The following is a 22,108-nucleotide window of genomic DNA, read 5'->3' as shown; positions in this document are numbered from 1 at the left end:
AATAACGATTAATGGACTGACAATACATATGCAGAAGGAGTTCTGCATATTACTCTGAAAGTTTCTAAATAATACGAGGACCTGAAACAGGACTATTGTTTAGAACTAACCAAACCTAAGGGTTGGAAACATTTGAGAAATGATAGTCTAAATAGTGTCTATTTCTTTAGGTTTTCTGTCAAAGGCACTGGCTGAACAAGAAGGCATCAGTGATAGAACCTTGATGAACAATGAGGAATGACAACCTAAGCATTAAAAATGGATCATTCTCATGACATTCTACAAATATAATACATACACATCTAGTTAGGAGCATTTGATTCATTCTGATCATGTCATCCTAAACACTAGGCGTAAATAGGTCCTATCTTCCTATATTGGTAAGAAGTGGATCAAAGATGCAGATATTGTCTTCCCATATTGGTGGCGAAGTAGATCGAAGAAAGCAGATCTTGTCTTCATGTATTGGCGTGAAGTAGATCGAAGGTAGCAGATCCTATCTTCCTATATTGGTAGGAAGTGGATCGAAGATGCAGATCTTGTCTTCCCATATTGGTGGCGAAGTAGATTGCAGAAAGCAGATCTTGTCTTCATGTATTGGCGTGAAGTAGATCGAAGGTAGCAGATCCTATCTTCCTATATTGGTAGGAAGTGGATCGACGATGCAGATCTTGTCTTCCCATATTGGTGGCGAAGTAGATCGCAGAAAGCAGATCTTGTCTTCATGTATTGGCGTGAAGTAGATCGAAGATAGCAGGTCCTATCTTCCTATATTGATAGGAAGTGGATCCAAGATACAAATCTTGTCTTCCCATACTGGTGGTGAAGTAGATCGAAGAAAGCAGATCTTGTCCCTGTATTTGACAGTGGAATAGATTGAGGATTGCAGATCTTGCCTTCCTGTATTTGGCAGCGAAGCAGATCGACGATGGCGGATTTTACCTCCCTGACTACAGTGGAGTACATTGAAGCCGATAACTCTATCTCCCTGCATTCAATAGTGGAATAGAGTGAAGATGACAAATCTTATTCCCCTAAGCAGTAGTGGAGCAGACTAAAAACACAAATCTCATCCCCATGAAGTCGTAACAAAGTAGATTGAAGCTACAAGGCGTATCTGAAGTTGCCGTGAAGTGGATCAAAGTAAGAAGACGCAGTGGACTGAAATGAGGTTACTTGAAGAAGATAAGCACCATAAAATCAAGACTCGGTGAGACCGGGCAAAATTGGCCTTCTTAGTCTTTGCTCTGTTCTCGTTACACGACAACAAGCAAAGAGGGGTAGCTGTACAGGCCAATTTTAGCCCACCCCCAAAACCCAACTAACCTACCCTAACTAAACAAACCCAACGGGCCAACAAAAATAAACTCTAGCCCAAATCAAAAAATTATAGAAACCCTAGCAGCCCTATGCCCATGTGCGCCGCTCAGCCTCGTCTGCCCCCCAGCATCGCAAGCGCGCCTCGCCCCCACGACGCCCATACCGTCTGACACTCCCACCACCAACACCGGCCATGCCCTGCAAGAACAACAGACAAGCAAAGCAGAAGCAAGAATAGAAAAATAATAACAAAGTGTGTAACAAAACAGGCTATAAAAAGCCGAATTAAACACTGTATTTAGGGGGTTTTTTTTTCTTTTTTTTTCGGCATTTTAATACAAAAAGCAGAGAAAATACAAAAAAAAGGGAAACAATGAACGAAAACATAAATCGGAAGGTGATTTTGTTTTTCTCTATTATCTTCTCAAATCCATTTTTTTCCTTTTTCTTCCTCATTTCTAGCATATATATACACATATAATCGAAAAATAAAAAAACAAAAAAAATAAATTTTTTACCTTTTTCGGCCACCGCGTGCGGTGGCCGGCGCCGGCGCCGGCGAGCCTCCGGTGGCCGTCCGGTGACCGACCCCCCGGACCGGATTCCCCTTCCCCCTCCTTTCTCTCTCCCTTCTCTCTTCCCTCTCTCTTCTTTTTTTTTTCTTTCCCTCTCCCCAAATGATTTTTTTGGTTAGTTTAGGCCTTATATAGCCCTCCAAAACGACGTCGTTTTGGGGGCTACACTTAAGCCCCAAAACGACGTCGTTTTGGCCATGCCCGACCCATCGACCCGACCCGCTAGAGGATCCGCGTGTTTTCGTTTGAATGGGATATTTATGCGCGCAGTCCTTCCGCTTTTCTGATGCTTCACAATTAAGTTTTTTATGGTTTTCAATTTGGCCCTATAATTTCTCGCGCTTTTCAATTTAGTCCCCGCCAATGTGCTGCATTTTAATGGAAAGGAATAATTATTGTTTCGGTCCCCCAACGTTTCACGCGCGTACAATTAAGTCCCTTTTCTTTGTTTTCATTTCAAATTGGCCCCACAACTTTGTTTTTAATTCAATTTTAGTCCTTTTTTTGTTGATTTTTATATCTTTATTAAATATCCTTGTTATTTTTATATTATTAGTATTATTAGTATTACCATTATTATTATTATGTATTAGTATATATTTTTATTATGTACGTGTATACCTATATATATATTCTCATATTTAATATTTTTATTTCACTTTATTTTAATATTTTATTAATGTTATGTTTGTTTCTTTTATATTCCAATGTTATCATTATTATTATTCTTATTATTTTTATTAGTTTATGCTTTGTTATATATTTATATATTTATAATACGTATATATACTTGATATATTTGTATATACCTCGGTAATATTATTACTAGTTTTCAATATACGCATATATTACCTAAATATTTTAGTATTATGTAAATATTTTAACATTATATTATATATGTATTTATATATTACGTATGTACATACACCTTTTAATATTATATTTTGTATTACGTAAATATTATTTTAAATACTGTATTGTATATATATATCCTTAGTACCACGTTACATATATATTGTGTATATACTTGTTTTCTTACCCTTATTATATTCATTGTTAATATATTTATTTTTTTTATACATGTATACGTACCCTTTTTATAATATTATTTTTTACACATATATGTATATATTTATCTATGTTTTCATATTCTATAATTTATATGCATTTCTTATTTTATGGCTTAAAATTATACATGCATATACATTTTTACATAATTGTATTTATTGTCATCATTGTTATTTGGCGTTTGTTTATTTATTCATGTACACTTGTGCTTTTTCTAAAAGGTTAGTTCTATTTATTTATTTGTATGTTTTGTTTATGTAATCGCCTCGTCATTTCATTTTGCCTATTGTATTGTTGTTACTCACTTTACTTTGCCCACCTCGTCGTATTCGTTGTTGTTTTGTCAAGCATTGACACTAAACATCAAAAGGAAAATTTTTCTAAATGAGGCAATATTTCGCGTTTGGAAAATCGAGAAAACGTGCCCTAACGTGCTGGGTTTTGATTCCTCGTTCGACTAAATAGCCAAATATCCTCTTAAAGCTTCAAAGTATGGTTTCATTAAACTATAAGGTGATCTTGGTTTCGATGGTTTAGAGTATCGTGTCCTAACGTGCTGGATGTGATATTCCTTCGGAACAAGAGAATCTTATATTTCAATTCACGTTATCAGAGTTTCTTTTAAGGATCACATTTTTAAAACTCTTCAAATTGTCAATTTTCGACACTAAGACACTGATTAATCAACTAGGTACCAATTTTGGGCGTATCGAGGGTGCTAATCTTTCCTCGTGCGTAACCGACTCCCGAACCCGTTTTTCTTTTTTGAATTTCATAGACCAAAATCTTTGTTTTAATAAAAATTAAGTCGTTTATTAAAAACAACCACTTTTCGAGGTGACCCGATCACACCTTATCAAAAAAGATTGGTGTCGACTTCCGTTTTCATTCTATTGTCAAAATCCAAGTCGACTCCGTTTTTCAATCAAAAAAATGGTGTCAACAATCTTTTTATTTGTAGATGAGTACATTTTTATTTTAAATAAAAAGCAATTTATGTTAAAATTTTTAAGTAATTTATGTTTACCTTTTAAGTGTAAATTAAATTAAAGATTACGCATGATTTGAATTTAAATATAAATTAAAATATAAAAAATTTGTTTGGTTATGCAAAAATAAAGCCAAAATTAAATAAAACTAGATCTTAAAAAATACATTTATAAAAAAATAGAAATAGAAATAAAAAATGACTTTAATGGAAATGATAAAGTTAAATAGTGAAGGCTATGATATTTTGGATACAAATTTTGTGATTCCTATAATGTGTATATAATTTCCTAGATTTATTAAAGTATAAAAAAATAAAAACGCTCAAAATAATAATTGTTATTTTGTAAAAGGGATGAGATTATGGTAATTTCACAATTGAATTAAAACTTCATTAATACATTACATCAATTTAGTCATACTTTTAATAATAATAATATTATTATTATTATTATTAAATAATTATAAAAACACTATAAAAAATTATTTAAAACTTTTCAAATTTTTGCAACTTTTAATAATTTTTAAATAATTATTTATGTTTTTATAATTTTTAAAAAAAATTATATCTAAGATGAATTAGAAAAATCATTTGTCCAATTCTTCTTGAATTTAGTTTTTTAAATAATTATAATTATAACTATAACAAATATTTATTTTTAGGTTACTTTAATTTTTAAAATATTATCACATCAACCACATCAAAATTTAAGAGTAAATATAAATGTAAATTTTAATAGATGATTAATTTGCACTAATTTACCCATTTTGAGTAGAAATAGAAAAATGCAACATGAATCTTAATACTTTTTTTACCTAATGCTACTCATCATTGAATTTAATATTACTTACATAAGAAATTTTAAAAATTTAAATCATCACTTAACAACATATATGGATAATTTTTTAACGAAAAAGTTAAATTACACTTTTTTCTAACATATAAAAATTAATTAATTTATTTTTTAATAAAAAAGATAAAATATAATCTAACTTTTAATATTGATATTTTTACTTGATTCAAACCTAAATATTATAATTTTTAATAACTTAATTTTACCATTTAAAATAAAATCATATTTAATTAGTATTATATCAAAATTAATAAATATATTATATAAACTTTTTTACGTACGGGGTGTTGTATGTATAAAATGTAAGAAATATTTTATCGTAAAATTAAAATTGAAATTAAAGTCAAATTCCATTACACGCTTAGATTAGATTTAGATAGGATCGGAACGAAATGGAAGGAAAATGCGTATTATTATGTGGACCCCACCCCTCAAATCTAGTCCAAAACGCGGTTTGTCGGGTCCCATGTTACGGACAAAAATCCTTGCTTGCAGACACAGCATATACAGCAACCTTTGGCATTGCAGTTAAACTCGAAGAAAGGAAAGAGAGAAAAAAGATAATAATAAAATGAAAAGAGTTTTGCGGCGAAGAAGCATCCCAGATTCCGCCAAATTCAGGCAATGGATAGGAAAGTGAGATTAAAGTGCTAGGTTGCTTTTGCCTTTACTTTTTATTTTTATTCTTTTGGATTTTACTCATTTGATTAGCAGTGTTTATGAATGAGTAGCTTATATATGTATATGTTAACTCCCCCGGGCTGTTTCATAATTTCATTTTATTATTGAAGTGGCGCATGGTGGGTTCTTTGGCTGTTGTTGTTGTTGTTGTCGCCTAGGTGTTTGTTAAATGAACCTAATCGTTTCCCGCCATCGATACAGCTTAGCTTTTGGGGTGTTTTTGTTGTTGGAGTTAGTAGTAGTAATGTCACAGAAAAGGCCCCAGGAGGATGGTAAGGCTCGACCGTCTGAAGGGAACAGTCCTGATCAAGATAAACGGAGAAGGGTTCCAACCTTGAGAAAGTATTCCCCTTCCCTTTCCTGTTTTCCTATTCTTGCTTATATTTTGAAACAAATTGGATTTTCCTTGTTTGGTATAATTCATGTGTTTAATATGATTGAAGTTCAGAATGGATGAGTGATATTTTTACTGGGTTTATTACTTGCTTACCAAAGTTCTTGATTAAATATGTCTTCCCAATTTGTAAAATGATTAAAATTCTCTGCAAATTTTGAAACTAATTAGAGAACTGAATTTCTCTTTTTATTTTTCACTTAATTGAGTCGATTGCTCCTTGGACTTTATTTTCTTGCAATTTGTTGTAGTGGACATCCATGAGCTTTCGTCAGGGTTATGGGGTTTTTTCTATTGAATGATATGTTAGGAGAGTGGGAGATGTTCTAAAGCTGTTATGGCGGATATACATGCTTTTTCAATACATATGAGGAGGCAAACATATTTGGCTATTTTACCATAGAGTGTTGAGTTGCCATTAGCTTTTATTCAAAACAAAGTTGCTACATAAATTTGACAACTAAAAATATGAGAAAAGAAATGGTTTGCATGGTCCTAGAAGTAGTTTTGGTGCTTTTGGTGTTGGTAATGGAGCAATATTCCTCGAATACATTTTCATTCTTTATGTAGATGAATCTTACCTGTGATTATTTGATGTATGTGATAATTGGTAATAATAATCGATGTAAAATTATGCATTATTTATTCTGTTTCTTTAGGCTGCTAATCTATTTGTAAACTATGCCAGTGTGGTTCAGGAGGTGATGAAGTTGCAGTCTGTCCAACATTTGCTGGAGCCAGTTTTGGAGCCATTGATTCGTAGGGTGGTATGTTTCTTCCTTTGATCATGTTATTTCTTCACTTCTGTATTCTGTTTTTTTCAGCCCTTTTTTCAATTAAAATCTTGTCAGGTTTTCTCATTCAACCATGAAATTTAAAGTATGCATTGATACTATATGCCCGTTCTTTTCTATTCAGTCCCTTCCTTCAGATTGCTTTGAAATATTTGAAGTTTTAATATTTTATAATGAAAAAATAGTAAAAGGAAATCGGCCCTCTAAAAACTTATAATTGGGTCTTTTCTTTATCTCATCCGCCCAATATAAAATCCCTGGCTTCACCCCTAGTAAGAATAGGGGATGATGCCTCTCAATAATTGAAATCATAAAACTACCATGTCCCATGTCCCATGTCCTTTACTGCCTACTGACAATTACTTTTATCAGCGTCCTGTGTTTCAATCTTGATTCAACTCTAAGTCTGTTTTATAGACTGTCTTAAATGCTTTTCAGTTCATTCAACAAATTCTTTCCGCTTCTTCAGTCAATTGTTTTATACATCTTTGTAATCGTTTGGAGCATGAATTTTTCTTTTTTTGCTTCTGTGGGTGGACAACTGGACATGCTGTCAAGTAGGGTTGTATTTTTATTTATTCTGATATTTTTGTTATTTCTTCGTAAACACCCTTGTCATGGTGTCTGGCATCTAATTTCAAAGCTTTTTCAGGAAAATGGAGCAAAAACTTGAATTTCATATCTATTTGTACCAAGCTCCCATTCTTTTACTGGTGTTTTGCTGCACAATACTTTTTAAAAAGTAATTAAATATATTAAGAATTGGATGTAAATTACCAATCCTCTGTTTTGTAGGTCAAAGAAGAAGTTGAATTGGCTCTTAGAAAGCATTTGAATAATATGAAAAGGTATGAATTCAATTCAAAGAAGGAAGAAAAAAAAGTATGAATTAGAAATATTTTCTTCCAGAGCTGTGTTAACCTGTTTGTTTATACTAAACCACATGGTAACACTCCTTGTTTGTTTTAAGGAATGGTGGGAAGGAGGTAAATTCTTCTGAGTCAAGAAGCTTACAACTCCAATTCTTAAATAATCTCTCCCTTCCTGTGTTCACTGGAGCTCGAATCGAGGCAGAAGATTGTTCCACCATAAAAGTGGCTATTGTTGATGCTCTTACTGGACAAATAGTTACCTCTGGTCCGGAGTCTTCTGCCAAAGTAGAAGTTGTAGTCCTTGAGGGAGATTTTGATGGCGATGAGGAGGACAACTGGGCGGTTGAAGAGTTTAACAATAACATTGTAAAAGAGAGAGAAGGAAAGAAACCTCTTCTTACCGGAGATTCATTTCTAACTCTCACCGAGGGCATAGGTTTAGTGGGTGAGATTTCATTTACAGATAATTCAAGCTGGACTAGATGCCGTCGTTTCAGACTTGGTGCTAGAGTTGTGGATGGCTCTGGTGGAACTAGAGTAAGAGAAGCAAAGACAGAATCCTTCATTGTCAGGGATCACCGTGGAGAATGTAAGAACTTGATTAAATCCATTTTTGATGAACATGTATCTATTTATTGTGTAGCAAATTTCTGCTTAAATTAATATGTTGATAAGATGTAGAATAATTTCAGGCTAAATGGATGCTTGTACCTTTGAGCAGTGTTGGTTAGTACAGTGTTCAAAACTTGAAATACTAGTTCTATAGTGTTCAAAACTTGAAATACAAGTTCTATATTGCTATAATTCATATTTGATACATATAGACAATCACTCCACAATGTTGATGTTACCAAGATGTTGAATTAACTATAATTTATTGGTCACTTCTAACTTTCTTCACTTTTAGTATGGTCTTAGACTGTGAAGAGCAATATTAGTCTCTGGGTTCCAAGAACAACTAGAAAAAAAATGGGGAGGTTGATATTTGGAGTGCTGGAAAGTTAGCCCTTTCTTTTTCTTTTTATTTTTTTCTGTTTTCTTAGAACTTGTTTTCTTCAGAAGTTGTTAAAGAAACATGTTTTGAACTTTGGATTCTGGTTGCAGTATACAAGAAGCATCATCCTCCGTCTCTTTCTGATGAAGTATGGAGATTAGAGAAAATTGGCAAAGATGGGGCTTTCCATAAGCGCTTGAGTCGGGAAAATATCAACACTGTTAAGGATTTCTTGACCATGCTCTGTATAAATCCTCCAAGGCTTCGACATGTGAGATTCTTCTGCTTTATATCTCTTTTTGTGAAACTTGGAGTTTAATCAGTTTTAAGTACTCATTGAACTTAAGCATGTTTGGTTAGCTTTTGAGAAGGAACTGTGCTGTGAATGTTACAGGATTAGATCACACAAATTCATTTATGAAAAATATAACGTAAAAGGTTCCTTGGACATTTGTTTCATATTACTTCCAACTTTATTCAGTTTACTTACGGGACCCTATGCCTGCATTGATTAAAGTTTAGTTTTGCTACTGCACCAAGGATATTCTTTTATCAGCAAATAATTGAACAATGATATAAATTTGGAAATTAAATGTAACTTAGCATCTCTAAGATATCCATGCTTTGCCGAAGCTTCACCAGGTTACATGTTGACTATTTGACACCAATTTAAGCAGCTTTGATGCTTAAAGGTAGTATTTTGATGATGCCAAAATGCTAAAAGAAAGCAATATTTGTTTCATGAGATATATGCAGATCCTTGGCACCGGTATGTCTGCTAAGATGTGGGAAATCACTGTGGAGCATGCTCGAACATGTGTGCTTGATAAGAGGAGGCACGTGTATTGCCCTCCTGGTTCTCAACAGAAATCTGGTGTGATCTTCAACGTCGTGGGACAATTGACAGGACTACTTTCAGAATGCCAGTACCTTACAACTGATAAGCTATCAGAAACTGAGAAGGTAAAACTTCCCTTATCTAATCTTATTATTATTTCTTTGCATTTCTTCACTCCTTTCATTAATGGCTTCTGATTATCTGCTTGCCCATTAGATTGAAGCTCAGAACTTGGTAATTTCTGCATTTGAACATTGGGCAGAAGTTATCTCGTTTGACGACGAAGCCTCTCTCATAAGTAGTTGTTCAAAATTAGCTAAGATTCCTTGCACAAACTCAGCCAAGACAGAGAATTCTAATGGTAGCAAGGTTTTGGCTTCTCAAAAGATGGATGGATATGATTATGCTCAAACAAGTGCTTCTTCTCCCGATATCATCTCAACCATCTATTCAGTTTGGGGTATGGGTGGATTGGAGGATTATGCCCTGCATGGTATCGAAAACCCGGATCTTAGATATGACCAAACATTGAGTTATCCTGGCCAAGTCAATAATTCCCTAACGTGTGACGCAGATATTTCTCAGACTTTTGGTGACGAGGATCATCTTGGATATTTTGATGGTGATCTTCATTCCCAGGGCCTTGGTTTGGAATCACAAGCGGATCTACAAACTGCTGTTGACGGATTCCTTGTGCAACGTACAGTTGCTGACCCAGCGAAGACGAGATGGACCAAGGTTTTTAGTGTACTGAAGTGGTTCTCTATCAAAAGAAAAGTTAAAGAAAAATTTCTAGGTCTGAGATATGGCACTGGACTTTAATACTTTTGCAGCTGCAGTGGGAAATAGTAGGGGGGAGCCAAGTGCTGCCGTATTGAATTTTGGTTGGTTATAGAATTGAAGAGGTTGAAGTATCCTAGGTTTACGCCATACAGCTGCTTGTTTACAAATCCTTGGTGGAGGTCAGAAATGCAGTACTCTGTATCATATTACACTGTAAATATTATATTGATGGGCAACACAGAATTTCGTAGATTTTTAGTTGTAAATTATCACTGTTGCTTCAGTGGAAGCATGGACCATGCATGAATGAAATGCTTTTGTTTGATAACTGCAAATTTATTGCATTTTTTGTATATCAGCTTTCTTTTCCGGTTTAATAAAATGAGTTCAAGTGAGTCTTGACCATAAAATCTGTGGAAAAACAAGTATATAGGCACCTAGTATCTCATCGTTCAGCTCTTTTCTTGTTTGCTATAGGCAATCTTATGTATTAATTAACTTATTAATGATAATGGAAAAAAAAGGTTGAAAACACATGTACTCTTACGTATAATTTAGGTACTTACGTACTAAATTAAAGAAAATATATTAAATATAATTTTATGATTTAAGCCTAAAACGAGAGAAATAAATGGAAAGTAAGAGAAAATATGATATTTTCTTTGTTTGGATAAATATTTTTTTATTTAAGAGAAAATACATTTTGCTGTATGAAAAACTCTATTTTTGGGATTAAAATGTGAAATAAAAAATTCATTATAGTAAATTTTTTCTTCCCTTTACTAATTTTAATTATTTAAACAAATATGTATTTTTTTTCTTAACCTTTCTTTATAATTATTTAACTGAACATAATGGAAAGTTTTATTCAGACTGAATTTGAATTGACTCTAATTTCTTATTTATTATTCCAGAAATAATAAATGTTTTTAAATATTATAATATTTTATAAACAAACTTAAATTAAAAATATTAATTTCTACTATTAAAATTTTAATCGGAAGTTAACCTAAGGATATCCAAATTCAGTCCAGGCCGGGCCCGACCTACAAAAACGTAGGAGTTGAATAATTTTAGTGAGAAAATTAAAGCCCTATTGGCGTTTTCCTTTGGTCGACAATCGACAATCCCCACCCAGCAGCTAACTTATTGTTTTTATTTTTGTTCTTCAGTCTGAAAATCAGTGAGAGATTGAAGAGATGGCCTTTTTCCTTGGACAAAGTAGCCTTGTGAACCACTTCCGATCTTATCAGGTATTAAAGAATATAAACATTTTATACGTGTATAGATCTTTGTTGGGTCTTTGCTTGATTTGTTCATAGCTCTATCTAATTCGGTCTATGAAAATTGTCCTCTGATTAAAGCAGAAGACACAGGCTTCCATGGCTGTGCCAACACGAGCATTTCATGTTGAACTTGGGGATCGTGAGAAAGCTGTGAGTTTTCCCTTTTACTGTATTTCTTTCTGAGTTCGACTTTCTTGATAATAAATATATACGCCCTTTTGATTCTTTTCATTTTTACTCTTTTGACCCGCTTTGATAATTTCAACTTCGAGCATTTGGTTCAGCTCATAATTCCATGAGGTAGTGTTTTGGGGTTTTATAGTTGCCATTGCATCTTCTTTGAGTTGGCCCATGTTAATTGATGGAATTGCAGAGGGGAAGAATATTATTTGAAATGATTCAGAATGTTGGTCTGTTTTAAACCTTCTTGATCGTGATTTTCAAGAAATTTTTTTAAAAGGGATTTTTATGTTTAGCTACTGAGTAATTACATTGGATACGGAAATTGGGTTTTGATTATTGGTGATTACTTATAATCTAATGATTCTAATCCTTTAATCAGTTCCGTATTTTATGACATGGATTGGGGAGGATTAGAAGTCATCAGATCTTTTTAATATTTATTCACGTGCGTGTGTTCTTACATGTGATGCTTTTGTGCATACTTGACATCGTGTTGATATGGATTACACCCTGCAGCTCTTGGCAAAGGACCCTTCGTTAAGTCGTTTTAAATCTTATAAGAAGAGTGTGTCGACACTGAAGAGAATTGGGGATGTTCTTACAGTTGTTGTTGTAGCAGGTGAGCCTACTTTTGCTAAAAGTTGAATGAATTGGCTCTTGAATATAACTCCACAAGAAGTTGGATTTGATTCTCCACTATCCTTTTTAGATATGTTCTAAATATCTCTAATATTTGGTAAATTTGGATATTATACTTTGATTGTAACTGGAAATCTTCTTTCTTTTGAATCTTTTTTAGTTTTCACTTTCCCCTTTTTTCTTACTCTGCCGGGCGGAGGGGGGGGGGTAGGGAGAGACTTGAAATGAAAGAATGCTACCTGTTTGGTGATGAGTCCTCACCTTGTCAATGACTAGATTGTAATAATTAGTTTGGTTAATGGCTACTCTCTTATGCCCTCTCTTACCCATTCAATGAGATTGTGAAATTATGAACCAATTCGCGAACAAGGGAAGCATGTTGAATCAATCTTAATAGATTCGATGGATTAGAAAGTGCTACGATTTCTAGAGTTCGCTGTACTGGACCCTGCATAAGATCAGAAAGAAATATAGTGTTTCTGCTTAAATGGATGAGCATCTATGACTAAACTTGTTGTATGATGATGGTGTTTTGTTCATTTGTTTCAGGTTGTTGCTATGAAATTTATGTCAAGGCAGTAATGCGAGAAGAAGCTAGGAACAAGGCAAAGGCTGGTGGTGGAAGTAAATGAGGCTGTGCAAGCTTTGGCCTGTGTGTGGAAACGAAAAAGTGGATGTCAGCATTTCATCTTGTTTTTGGCAATGCTGTTTTAGATTTTAAAGATTTTGTCTAGTGATAAATAAGCAAAACTGACGTGTTATGACATTGTTGAAGACCCTAGTCTGCAAATTTCCATCATGTTCTCATCATATGAATTCTGTCATAAAAAAAATGATGATTCCAATAATTTTAGAAACTAGCCCGTTAATAGGGTTTGGAGTATGCAGTGTGACATGAAGGAAACTCCCAAATCCTTGCTGGTATTGGTGGGGGGCATCATCAACATGATGTCAAACCAGAAGATCCGATTGCATTGTAGCAAGAGCTTTGTCGCATTTAACTTTGATAATTGATTTGGGAGTACGGTCAATTGTTCCTGCAGTAATCATGTTTGTAGATTGTAGATGATGTGGGTTAAAGATGAAAGAAGTGAACCAAACTGAGCCTTGGGGATTTAGTCCACAGATGGTTTCCTTCGATTCTAGTAGAGCAGGTTTGTTATATTATTTAAATATATTTTGATTGAGCTTCAACAAGATGGTTGTTGAATGGTCGGCTTTGGCCCATCTCACTAGTAAAAAAGGGGCTTGAAAGTGCTGATTGTTGGTCAGGCTTAAAATAATTGCCGATTCCTCCTAATGCCACCAGCTTTATACAGGTTCTCCTCTTCTTACTGGAGTTTTGCTCAAGTTGGAAACCGGGAAATAAATTCATTTTACAAAAAAGATCGTTGTCCTGATTTAGGTGGGAATGGGATGAGTATATTAATTAATTAATTTTTTATAAATAATATAATATAATATCATTTCAACTCCAATTTAGAGGAAATGGAGATAAATTAGTCATTTCATATTAGATTATGTTTTTCATTTTTTGTAATTGAGATTTTTTAATTTGATGTAATACAGTTTAAATTACAAGGATTATTTGACCTACTTATCACCATTGGAATGAAAAGGATTAAGGAAAAATACAAAAAAAAGGAACCCAAAATCGGAAACTATTAACTAAATGTTCAAAGTTTTTATTGTTTAAAAACTTTTAAATAAAAATTTATATTAAAGATACAAACAGTAAAAAAATTGGATACAAGGAATATTTCTTATGAAATATTCCAGTAAATGTAAATGTGAATGGTAAAATTGATATATTAAAAATGATTTTGTTAAATTTATTTTAATTATTGGAGAGCCGTGGCAGAGGGTACTACATTTTACTGCTTTAGCCTGAAGATGGTATAAATTCCAGTAATTTACTCACTGTTTGTGTCCTAATTCTATATGGGCGGCCACACTTGTATTATTAATTTATATTATATAATATCTTTTAATTATTTTTGAGATGCAATTATTACTTAAACTTCAAATTCAATATCTGTGAGCTGTAATCGCATACACGAGAATTTTGAATTAATAAAAACAAAATTAAGAAAGGAGAGAGAACAAACAAAAAAAGTCTTCTCTATCTTTGTTCTCGCCTTTAACATCAACAACAAAAAGAAAAACAGAATTATCGAAGGAAAGATCTGAAAGAGAATGGCAACTTTTGCAGGGACTACCCAGAAATGCAAGGCTTGTGAAAAAACTGTTTACTTGGTTGACCAGCTTACTGCTGACAACAAAGTTTATCATAAAGCTTGCTTCAGGTGCCACCATTGCAAGGGTACCCTTAAGGTTTCATTCACTCTCACATTTACATGTATTTTGTGTTGTTTTTTCATCTTAATCCTGTCTTTTTGTTAATTAGTTTATCTTGGATTTGTGTGTATCTGGGGTTTAAATAGTATTACTTTTTTTAGTCAGTCCTTTCTGTTGATTGATCATAGGTTGCAGACAGACAGCTTTTATGATCAAAGCTGCCTGCCATTTTGCAACTTGTGTTTGAGATCTCATCACTTGCTATAGAATTAAACCCTAAACCCTAAATCCTAAACCCTAAACCCGAGTTACATGTACCATGTGGCTTCATTGCTTATCCATTTTTTTCCTGAACTTGGTTTGAGTAAAAACTTATCAGTTTAGGTTGTATAGAATTTGCTACCGAGAATTCATAAAACACAATCACCTAGTCAACTGTTTTTGGTGGAATCACAATTAGATTGTGCCCAAAACATTGAAGCCTGAGCTACAAATGGCTGAAAAGTGATCACTTGTATGTATTAAATGTAGGGATATGAAATGGTCTACTGGTACGCTTTTCTTTTTCATTGAGTGTCTAGGAAACAACGGATATGATTTGGACTACTTTCACCCTTTTTCCTGTATTCAACTGCACACTCGTATTAGTGAACATGTCGGATACGAATAATCAGGACTCCACAACAGTGAAAACGTCCGCATATTGACTTGTTATTATGAGCTGTTCATTCAAAGAATCATGTCTGCTTGGCAGTATTGCACCTTGAACCCCTTTCTTCTTTATCCTATGTGTTGTTTACTCATCTTTTCTGACAAATTCGCAGCTAAGTAATTATAGCTCCTTTGAGGGTGTCTTGTATTGCAAGCCTCACTTTGATCAACTATTTAAGATGACTGGCAGCTTGGATAAAAGTTTTGAAGGTGCTTACTAGTTAATGAGTTGATTTCAGGCTTATTTACTTTCCCGTTATTTCTGCTTCAAAACACCGGTTATTTTGATTGTTTTGCTTTGTCAGGAACTCCTAAAACTGTTAGGGTAGACCGATCAGCTGACCAGGTACCTCCGTCTTCCCTTTCCAGGCCACATAAATCTTGTTTAGCCCTTAACTCAAACTACCATACTTGATCATCAAGGACTGTTATAAGTTGATAATTCTGAGTGGAACTCTGCAGGTCACCAACAGCAAATTTTCGGGATTGTTTGCCGGAACTCAAGAGAAATGTGTTGCTTGCAAGAAAACTGTGTACCCGATTGAAAAGGTATTCGTCCCAATTTTAAATTATTAACTGCATAACTTGTAGGAAAAACATATCTTTTTGTCTCATCAAGTTTTGCATCAATGATTAAGAATGATAACTGGCCAAACTAAGCTGGTTCTGTTGTTCTCGTTTATGAAACAAAGCCAGTCAATTTTGCAGAGTCACCCTAGGTAATATGGATTTACTTGATTGATACCGAAAGCTAGAGTCCTTTTGTACAACACCGCATTGCCTTAAGTAAATTTTTTGATGGTATTTGAGTTTTACCGGTTTTCCCGAATCCTCAGGTGGCGGTTGATGGCACTTCATATCACAAGGCTTGTTTCAGATGCACGCATGGAGGTTGTGTTATCAGCCCGTCAAACTACGTTGCGCATGAACATCGTCTATACTGTAGGCATCACCACAATCAACTGTTCAAACAGAAGGGTAACTTCAGCCAACTCGACAAGCACGAAGAAGCTAAAGGGGTGACTGAGAACACTGTGGCCTAAGGATCCTGTCTTCAAGCATGAATCGGTTTCAACTTGTGAAGCATACGAAGTGCTACTATTGTGTTAATCCTATTATATGTATTCGTCATCGGAGATAAACATTCAGCTGAAGAGTTTGAGTTTATTGATATAATTTTTTTTTTCTTTGTGATCTTTTTGAATTGATGCATTTGAGTACAAAATTGGTGTTGATTCGTGTATGGTCCCAAGAATAATCGGATTGGTTTATAGAATGCAATATTTTGTTGTATAATAATAATTCGAACCTAGACTATTTTTAGAAAGGTGAGCACTCAACTAATAAGTCATAACTTATATCTAATGGTTTTATTAACTTGAAAGCCATTTTTACCTACAAGCTGTGTAAACATATATATATAATTGTGGAAAGTTGTGTAAACATATTTGATATTCCTTGCTCGATAAAGTCCAAGAGGTAAGTATGCTTCGTAAAAAAAATTACGTTTAAGTTGTAATTATCAGATCAATGTTGTATGAACGTAATATCCTTAGACAATACTTTGATACGGTAGGATACTGGTAAAGCAGTTGATTATCTTTTTAGTTATGAAGCGACATCCTTGACCGTATGGAAGACGAGGACTTTTTGTTGTCCTAGGCCGAGGGGAGAAGGCATTTTAATGGCTATTGGGCCAATGGCTTCACTCTTGTCGATCACAAGGACGTGGACAATGCCTGCTTAGCAGCCAGCGCAGGAATCAGTAGACTAAAACTTGGAAAGCAAAAATCAGACATAAGATAAACCTCAACAGAGGCATTACATTGCATTGCTTACTTCAAACCCACGTCTCCATTGGAATTAGTCATTTAAGTGTTCTTATAAAGGGAAACACCAACTGCTATAGCGTGTAATACAATTAACATGGAATTAAATAGTAATGATGTCGTCCACAAAGGGCAATTGAGATTTTACAACTTAAAATGACAATACCTCCATTATATCTCACACAGATGGGAAATATTTGTTTAGGTTGAAGGGGAGGGAATAAAATTCTTCACTCCTCGAATCACCCTTGAAGGATCGGAACTTGTCCCACCAGTGCTTACCCCTGTCCTTCCTAATCCCACTGTCCTTGCGGTGCAATGTGTTATCGAGGAAATATGCCAAGCATCCCGCTACGAACGCTTCCGATGAGAATGGCACATTTACAATGTCATTGAACTGTTAACAAATGAGTAGATATCCTTGTCACTCACATTCACTTCACTCTAAAATCACTACACAAAAAAGTTGTCTAAGAATAAAACCGTTGAAAACAGATTTAGCATGGATATACAAACCCATCTTGCGCTTGTGTGAACAGGACCATAGCCATTAATTGCGGTATACTCATTGAAGTACTGTGGCACAGATAAGCCCATAAAAACAGAGAAGCCTAATATAAATTTTGTACGGAAGCTGTTGAGGTTGCAAAACTGAAGAAAACTAAGACCCCCAGCACCTGCAGAAACATAAGGAAATAGATTCATTATATAATTTCTTGAAACACCTTGGTACAAATAAAATGGAGATCCACATGTTTCCTTGTGAATAGCTCCAATCAGTTACCTACCAACATATGCAAAGAATAGGCAGTACAATGCAGCAATAATAGGTGCTGGAATTGAAGCAAAGACTGCTCCAAATTTCCCTGCACATTAAGTATAAAAAAAAAATCAGTAACTGATATGACAAAGAAAATGCTCAACGTCTATTTAGAAAGAAGAAAAAGAACCCATAAATCAGAAAATTTTACCAAGAATAGAGAAGAAAATCATAAACCCTGCTGAGATTTGGACAACCCTTCGGCTGCCAACTCGTGTTAAGGCTAAAAGGCCAGCATTCTCTCTGTAGAGAGAACAAAGTTAGTACACAAATTCTGTTTTCAGATTAATTGAGCACAGTAAAAGTAGGTCCAACATTGTGTTCATTGCTTGTCAGAGCCTTACACAGAAACTGAGGAACCATTGGCAGTTCCAAACAATCCCGACACCAAAATTGCAACTCCCTAAAGCAAGTCAAAGAAAGTTACTTCACAAAAATAAATAAAAATTCAAGATTTAACTGAAGTTCAGCAAATGCAGATGAAGGCAAAATTTCTAAACAATTAGACATGAATCAACAAGCTTTTTAAAATTACCTGCCAACCAATACCACGGCTAAGAATAGATGGTGGCATTGGAGTCGCACTTGCATATCTTGACACAGAAATAAAAGCCCCAGTGGACTGTTCAGGCCATTGTACAGGTAAAAAGTTAGTATATTTTGAATAACACTGCAATTAACCATTAACTTCCAAAGAGTATGAAGGAATTTGTTTGGATGTTTTAGCAGTTAAGAAAATAGAAGAAAACAAACCTCTACAAGGGCAACAAAAGAAGCCATCATCATAGCAAAGGCTTCACCAGCATCAAATGATGGCGCTCCCCATTGAAAGGGATAAGGAACTCTTATCCTGCAAACCCCTAATTCTCGTAAGCTAATTATAACTACACCATTCTTGACGAATGCTATTATATCATGGTAAAATAAATCTTAGGATTGTTATCAAACACAAGCCCAAAGTGCCTTCTGAATGAAAACCACTGTTAGCACCTCCAAAATAAACTACTAACTATAATTCACAGAAGGCAACAAGTCCTCGTATAAAACATTTAGTGATACAAGCAACTCTTGCCAAATCAACAAGCCCAACTTAAAAATGCATGGCCTCACCTATTAAGTGATACTGAAACCCTAAGACTTAATAAAATTCATCTTAAAGAAAACCTAACTTTTAGTGATATACCAATCAAGAAACAGGTGATTGAGCTGCACAAACTCACCATGGAGCAGCATCTATTAGACCAGAACGATCAGTTCTACAGCTTGTTTGTGTTTTTGGTGCTGTACCATTATAAGCTCCACCCACAGTGAGTAAATGAGCATAAATCCAGACAATCACCACTGAAAACAAGACAGCAAATCGATCAAAGACATTTCTTCCAGACTTTATCACATGAGGCACGTACTGCAAAATAAAAACAGATAAGCAATGATTAATTAGATAAAGTTTATAGTTTTTAAACTCAAGTTAGATCATCCAAGACTATAACTAGAAGATGGATATCTGAATGTCCCGAAAGTTATAAGACATTACCTGTGAGACAAATACTATAAGAATCAGCTGAGGCAGTCCAATCTCCACACATTTGGCAACCTAATAATTGACACAATAGTCAAAATCCATGGTGATGATGATATAATACCATGTTAGACTAAGTCTATCATATAAAGCAGAGACTCACCCCAGGAAAGCCAAACTCGTAAAGCCCAAAACCAACTAGAGATACCAAAGGAACGACTGAAAGTGGACTTAAAAACCTGGAAAAAAGAAAAATGCAATCATATGATTAAAATAGTTAATTGAAAGTCTCACTAAAATATTTGAATTTGGTACATTCAAGTGAATCAGCATGAAGCATGTATTAGTCAGAGACCATAAGAAAATCAACCTAGTTTCAATTTATTTACAAGGAAAAACGTATAAAGCCAAGCTGTTCAAACTTTCCCTGAAAAATTGAACACAAGTAAACTAACCTCGCAACATTACGCCAAAGGCCACTGAAGCCAAGGACAATCTGAAGAGTGGAAGCTACAATGAGGGCACCTTGAGTCGCCCGCATTATCCTTTTAAATCTCTGAAAGGCATTAAAACACAATACTTAAATAAACCAAATGTAGTTCTCTGAAAAAGCAGTAAAACACAATACTTCAAAAAACCAAAGAAAACACCAATATGTAGAAGTTAATATTCGAACTGGACAACTTAGTTACGCTCTTTTCTGTATTTTAAATTTTCAAGTAATAAAACTACATTATAATGAGAATGGAATGTTCCTTTCAATGGAATGATGAAGAATGAAGTCGTTTTATATCACATAAGTAATGATCGAGCTGCATGGTAATCATGTCCCATACTGGATTAGGTAAATACTTGCTTTTCCAAATCAATACGCAACTTTAGTAATTACAAAGTCCAAACATACATTGTTTATTATGGTAAAGTTGGTGTATAGATCACGGTACCTCAATAGGATCTGAGCTGTCACTGAACCGACCAGCAAGAATAATTGAGATTGTTGTTGGGACAAAGGTATAAGACCCTCCAATCACAGCAGGCAATCTAGACCCAAACAGTGACTGCAATAATGTGTTCAAACCAGCAACAAAGAGTAGAGTCTGGATAACCTTTGCTTTCTCCTCCTATAGTGGTCATTGATAAAACATTGTTGAAATTATTAAGCCAGGCAAAATGCCATAGTAAAAGCATAAAGCAAAATACCATGGTACTCAAAGTAAGTAACAATTGTTGATTGTTTTTCATGGGGACTTACATTTCCACCTCCCATCTGGGGAACAAGTGAAGTTGGAATGATCACTGTCGTTCCAAGCATCACAAGATAATGTTGGAAACCAAGAAGGATGGCCTCGGCTGCATCAAATACAGACCAAAATGTCAAGAGATTAGTTGCAACATTTTTCAACCGGCATTCAAATACCAGCAATAGCAGCCATTTAATATAGCCAAGTGAAGGCATATCTAAAATATTTATTTAATATCTTGATCCCACATCAAAACAATAAATGAAAATTTCCTCAATTTGTTTAAAGTGGAAACAGAACACTATAAAGTGAAAGACAAATAGAAGAGGGGAAATTCAACCAAAATGAAGTCAATTAGCAAAGAGTAGGGCTTTAGGTTAACTCTCACCAAAACAATAACCATATGACTAAAATTACCATCCGTAGTTACCGAAGTGAAGTTATAAAATAGACCCAAACATTACTACATGCATTGTTGAAAGGTCGTTATGTGTTTCTTTTCCCCTTCTCTTTTCTCATCCTTGCAGAATATAAAAAGAAAGTTCATTTCTTTTTAGCAGAATAATGGCATTTCACTTTTCCAAAAAGGAGTATCTTAGCCAAAAAAGCTACTTACTTTCAGACTTCAGCTAAAAGAAGAATATACATTTTACAGAAGATACATATCCAAAAAACTAAATGACTACTACCTGAACCTTACCTAGAATATTCCCAGGAGGATTCACAAGAATCACACTTTAAACCAACCAAAAATCTAACACAATACATCAGCTGCTGCTGAATGTGAAATTTAGGATCTAAACAGTCATAACTAGGGTAAAAAACAAAAAATAGACATTGAAGAAACTCACGCCATGGAGGTGGACTTGTAATGCAGTAAGAAATGTTGGGCAGCTGCTCCTTTGGTGGATGTGGCTGTGGTTCATCTACTTTTGCCATGATCTATTTCTCTATACCCAAAAAAAAAACACACACACACACAACTTCTGAGAATCAGCAAATGTAAACTACTAAAGCTGAGAACTACCCAGATCCCAAATCCTAAAGGAGGTAACTAAAACATTAAAAGAATGAAACACTAGAGAAAGTAAGGGAAAATAAGAAAAAGGACCCCAAAAGGCCAAAAGAGTGAGCCACTTACATGTGTAGACACTGATATAAAAGGGACAAAGTTGAACTAAAGATAAGGAAATCTGCACAAAAGATTTAAGCTTAAAAGATAAGAGAAAAAAGATGAAATGAAATGTGGGGGAGAGCAAGGAAGTGTTAATAATTGCAATAGCAAAAATAATGAGCCAACAGATTTAGGTTGTTACAAGGCAAAATCAAGTGAAGGAAAGCATTAAAGTAAAAAATAAATCATGTTACCCCACTCCACCTAAAAAGTTGTCACAGTGAAAGGAAATGCAAAAAAACAACCCA

General features: G+C 34.4%; 4 protein-coding genes across 12 annotated transcripts; 3 read left to right on the top strand and 1 right to left on the bottom strand.

Moving 5' to 3' along the window:
• Positions 1 to 5,295: 5,295 nt before the first annotated feature.
• On the top strand, positions 5,296 to 10,488 carry LOC107939295 (calmodulin-binding protein 60 A). Of its 6 annotated transcripts, none has more exons than XM_016872606.2 (8): positions 5,299 to 5,440; positions 5,687 to 5,827; positions 6,568 to 6,646; positions 7,469 to 7,521; positions 7,644 to 8,134; positions 8,650 to 8,810; positions 9,296 to 9,502; positions 9,594 to 10,488. In XM_016872606.2, exons 1-8 carry the CDS (start codon positions 5,376 to 5,378, stop codon positions 10,197 to 10,199), a joined length of 1,803 nt encoding a protein of 600 aa, XP_016728095.1. In that variant the 5' UTR covers positions 5,299 to 5,375; the 3' UTR covers positions 10,200 to 10,488. The 6 variants fall into 6 exon arrangements, with proteins under 6 accessions (XP_040939816.1, XP_016728095.1, XP_016728097.1 ...); XM_016872608.2 differs by having other exon boundaries at positions 5,312 to 5,458; XM_016872607.2 differs by having other exon boundaries at positions 5,326 to 5,458; positions 5,596 to 5,827.
• A 694-nt stretch (positions 10,489 to 11,182) lies between these two features.
• Positions 11,183 to 13,078, top strand: LOC107939275 (succinate dehydrogenase subunit 7A, mitochondrial). Of its 2 annotated transcripts, none has more exons than XM_016872579.2 (4): positions 11,183 to 11,413; positions 11,528 to 11,596; positions 12,146 to 12,248; positions 12,818 to 13,078. In XM_016872579.2, the coding sequence occupies exons 1-4, from the start codon at positions 11,360 to 11,362 to the stop codon at positions 12,898 to 12,900; spliced, it is 309 nt and encodes a 102-aa protein (XP_016728068.1). In that variant the 5' UTR covers positions 11,183 to 11,359; the 3' UTR covers positions 12,901 to 13,078. The 2 variants fall into 2 exon arrangements, with proteins under 2 accessions (XP_016728068.1, XP_016728067.1); XM_016872578.2 differs by having other exon boundaries at positions 11,203 to 11,413; positions 11,525 to 11,596.
• Positions 13,079 to 14,294: 1,216 nt separating this feature from the next.
• On the top strand, positions 14,295 to 16,529 carry LOC107939297 (LIM domain-containing protein WLIM1). Its single transcript, XM_016872612.2, has 5 exons — positions 14,295 to 14,602; positions 15,391 to 15,487; positions 15,583 to 15,623; positions 15,740 to 15,826; positions 16,114 to 16,529. Exons 1-5 carry the CDS (start codon positions 14,465 to 14,467, stop codon positions 16,318 to 16,320), a joined length of 570 nt encoding a protein of 189 aa, XP_016728101.1. The 5' UTR covers positions 14,295 to 14,464; the 3' UTR covers positions 16,321 to 16,529.
• A 546-nt stretch (positions 16,530 to 17,075) lies between these two features.
• Positions 17,076 to 22,079, bottom strand: LOC107939296 (nucleobase-ascorbate transporter 6). 3 transcript variants are annotated; one of them, XM_041083879.1, is made up of 16 exons: positions 22,065 to 22,079; positions 21,828 to 21,879; positions 21,538 to 21,636; positions 20,698 to 20,795; positions 20,390 to 20,566; positions 19,901 to 20,001; positions 19,609 to 19,684; positions 19,461 to 19,520; positions 19,147 to 19,331; positions 18,680 to 18,776; positions 18,462 to 18,548; positions 18,271 to 18,329; positions 18,078 to 18,169; positions 17,895 to 17,972; positions 17,623 to 17,783; positions 17,076 to 17,503 (listed from the first exon to the last, which is right to left on the bottom strand). In XM_041083879.1, exons 3-16 carry the CDS (start codon positions 21,623 to 21,625, stop codon positions 17,285 to 17,287), a joined length of 1,578 nt encoding a protein of 525 aa, XP_040939813.1. In that variant the 5' UTR covers positions 21,626 to 21,636; positions 21,828 to 21,879; positions 22,065 to 22,079; the 3' UTR covers positions 17,076 to 17,284. The 3 variants fall into 3 exon arrangements, with proteins under 3 accessions (XP_040939813.1, XP_016728099.1, XP_040939814.1); XM_016872610.2 differs by lacking the exon at positions 22,065 to 22,079 and having other exon boundaries at positions 21,828 to 21,996; XM_041083880.1 differs by lacking the exons at positions 21,538 to 21,636; positions 22,065 to 22,079 and having other exon boundaries at positions 21,828 to 21,996.
• Between the last annotated feature and the right edge of the window lie 29 nt (positions 22,080 to 22,108).

Source organism: Gossypium hirsutum, chromosome A12 (assembly GCF_007990345.1).
Source record: "Gossypium hirsutum isolate 1008001.06 chromosome A12, Gossypium_hirsutum_v2.1, whole genome shotgun sequence".
NCBI lineage: Eukaryota > Viridiplantae > Streptophyta > Magnoliopsida > Malvales > Malvaceae > Gossypium > Gossypium hirsutum.
The sequence above is the reverse complement of the archived record's forward strand: the minus strand, read 5'-3'. Positions and strand labels throughout refer to the sequence as shown.

Excerpts from the sequence above, each read along its gene's own strand:
- LOC107939297 (XM_016872612.2), top strand. The coding sequence starts at position 14,465 with ATGGCAACTTTTGCAGGGACTACCCAGAAATGCAAGGCTTGTGAAAAA. Across the intron at positions 14,603-15,390 it reads ATTGCAAGGGTACCCTTAAG|CTAAGTAATTATAGCTCCTT; the intron begins GTTTCATTCACT and ends ACAAATTCGCAG. Across the intron at positions 15,624-15,739 it reads TAGACCGATCAGCTGACCAG|GTCACCAACAGCAAATTTTC; the intron begins GTACCTCCGTCT and ends GGAACTCTGCAG.
- LOC107939275 (XM_016872578.2), top strand. The coding sequence starts at position 11,360 with ATGGCCTTTTTCCTTGGACAAAGTAGCCTTGTGAACCACTTCCGATCT. Across the intron at positions 11,597-12,145 it reads TTGGGGATCGTGAGAAAGCT|CTCTTGGCAAAGGACCCTTC; the intron begins GTGAGTTTTCCC and ends TACACCCTGCAG. Across the intron at positions 12,249-12,817 it reads TACAGTTGTTGTTGTAGCAG|GTTGTTGCTATGAAATTTAT; the intron begins GTGAGCCTACTT and ends CATTTGTTTCAG.
- LOC107939295 (XM_016872606.2), top strand. The coding sequence starts at position 5,376 with ATGAAAAGAGTTTTGCGGCGAAGAAGCATCCCAGATTCCGCCAAATTC. Across the intron at positions 7,522-7,643 it reads CATTTGAATAATATGAAAAG|GAATGGTGGGAAGGAGGTAA; the intron begins GTATGAATTCAA and ends GTTTGTTTTAAG. Across the intron at positions 8,811-9,295 it reads ATCCTCCAAGGCTTCGACAT|ATCCTTGGCACCGGTATGTC; the intron begins GTGAGATTCTTC and ends AGATATATGCAG.
- LOC107939296 (XM_041083879.1), bottom strand. The coding sequence starts at position 21,625 with ATGGCAAAAGTAGATGAACCACAGCCACATCCACCAAAGGAGCAGCTG. Across the intron at positions 20,796-21,537 it reads TACAAGTCCACCTCCATGGC|CCGAGGCCATCCTTCTTGGT; the intron begins GTGAGTTTCTTC and ends TATTTGATGCAG. Across the intron at positions 18,549-18,679 it reads CTTTTGTTGCCCTTGTAGAG|TCCACTGGGGCTTTTATTTC; the intron begins GTTTGTTTTCTT and ends TGGCCTGAACAG.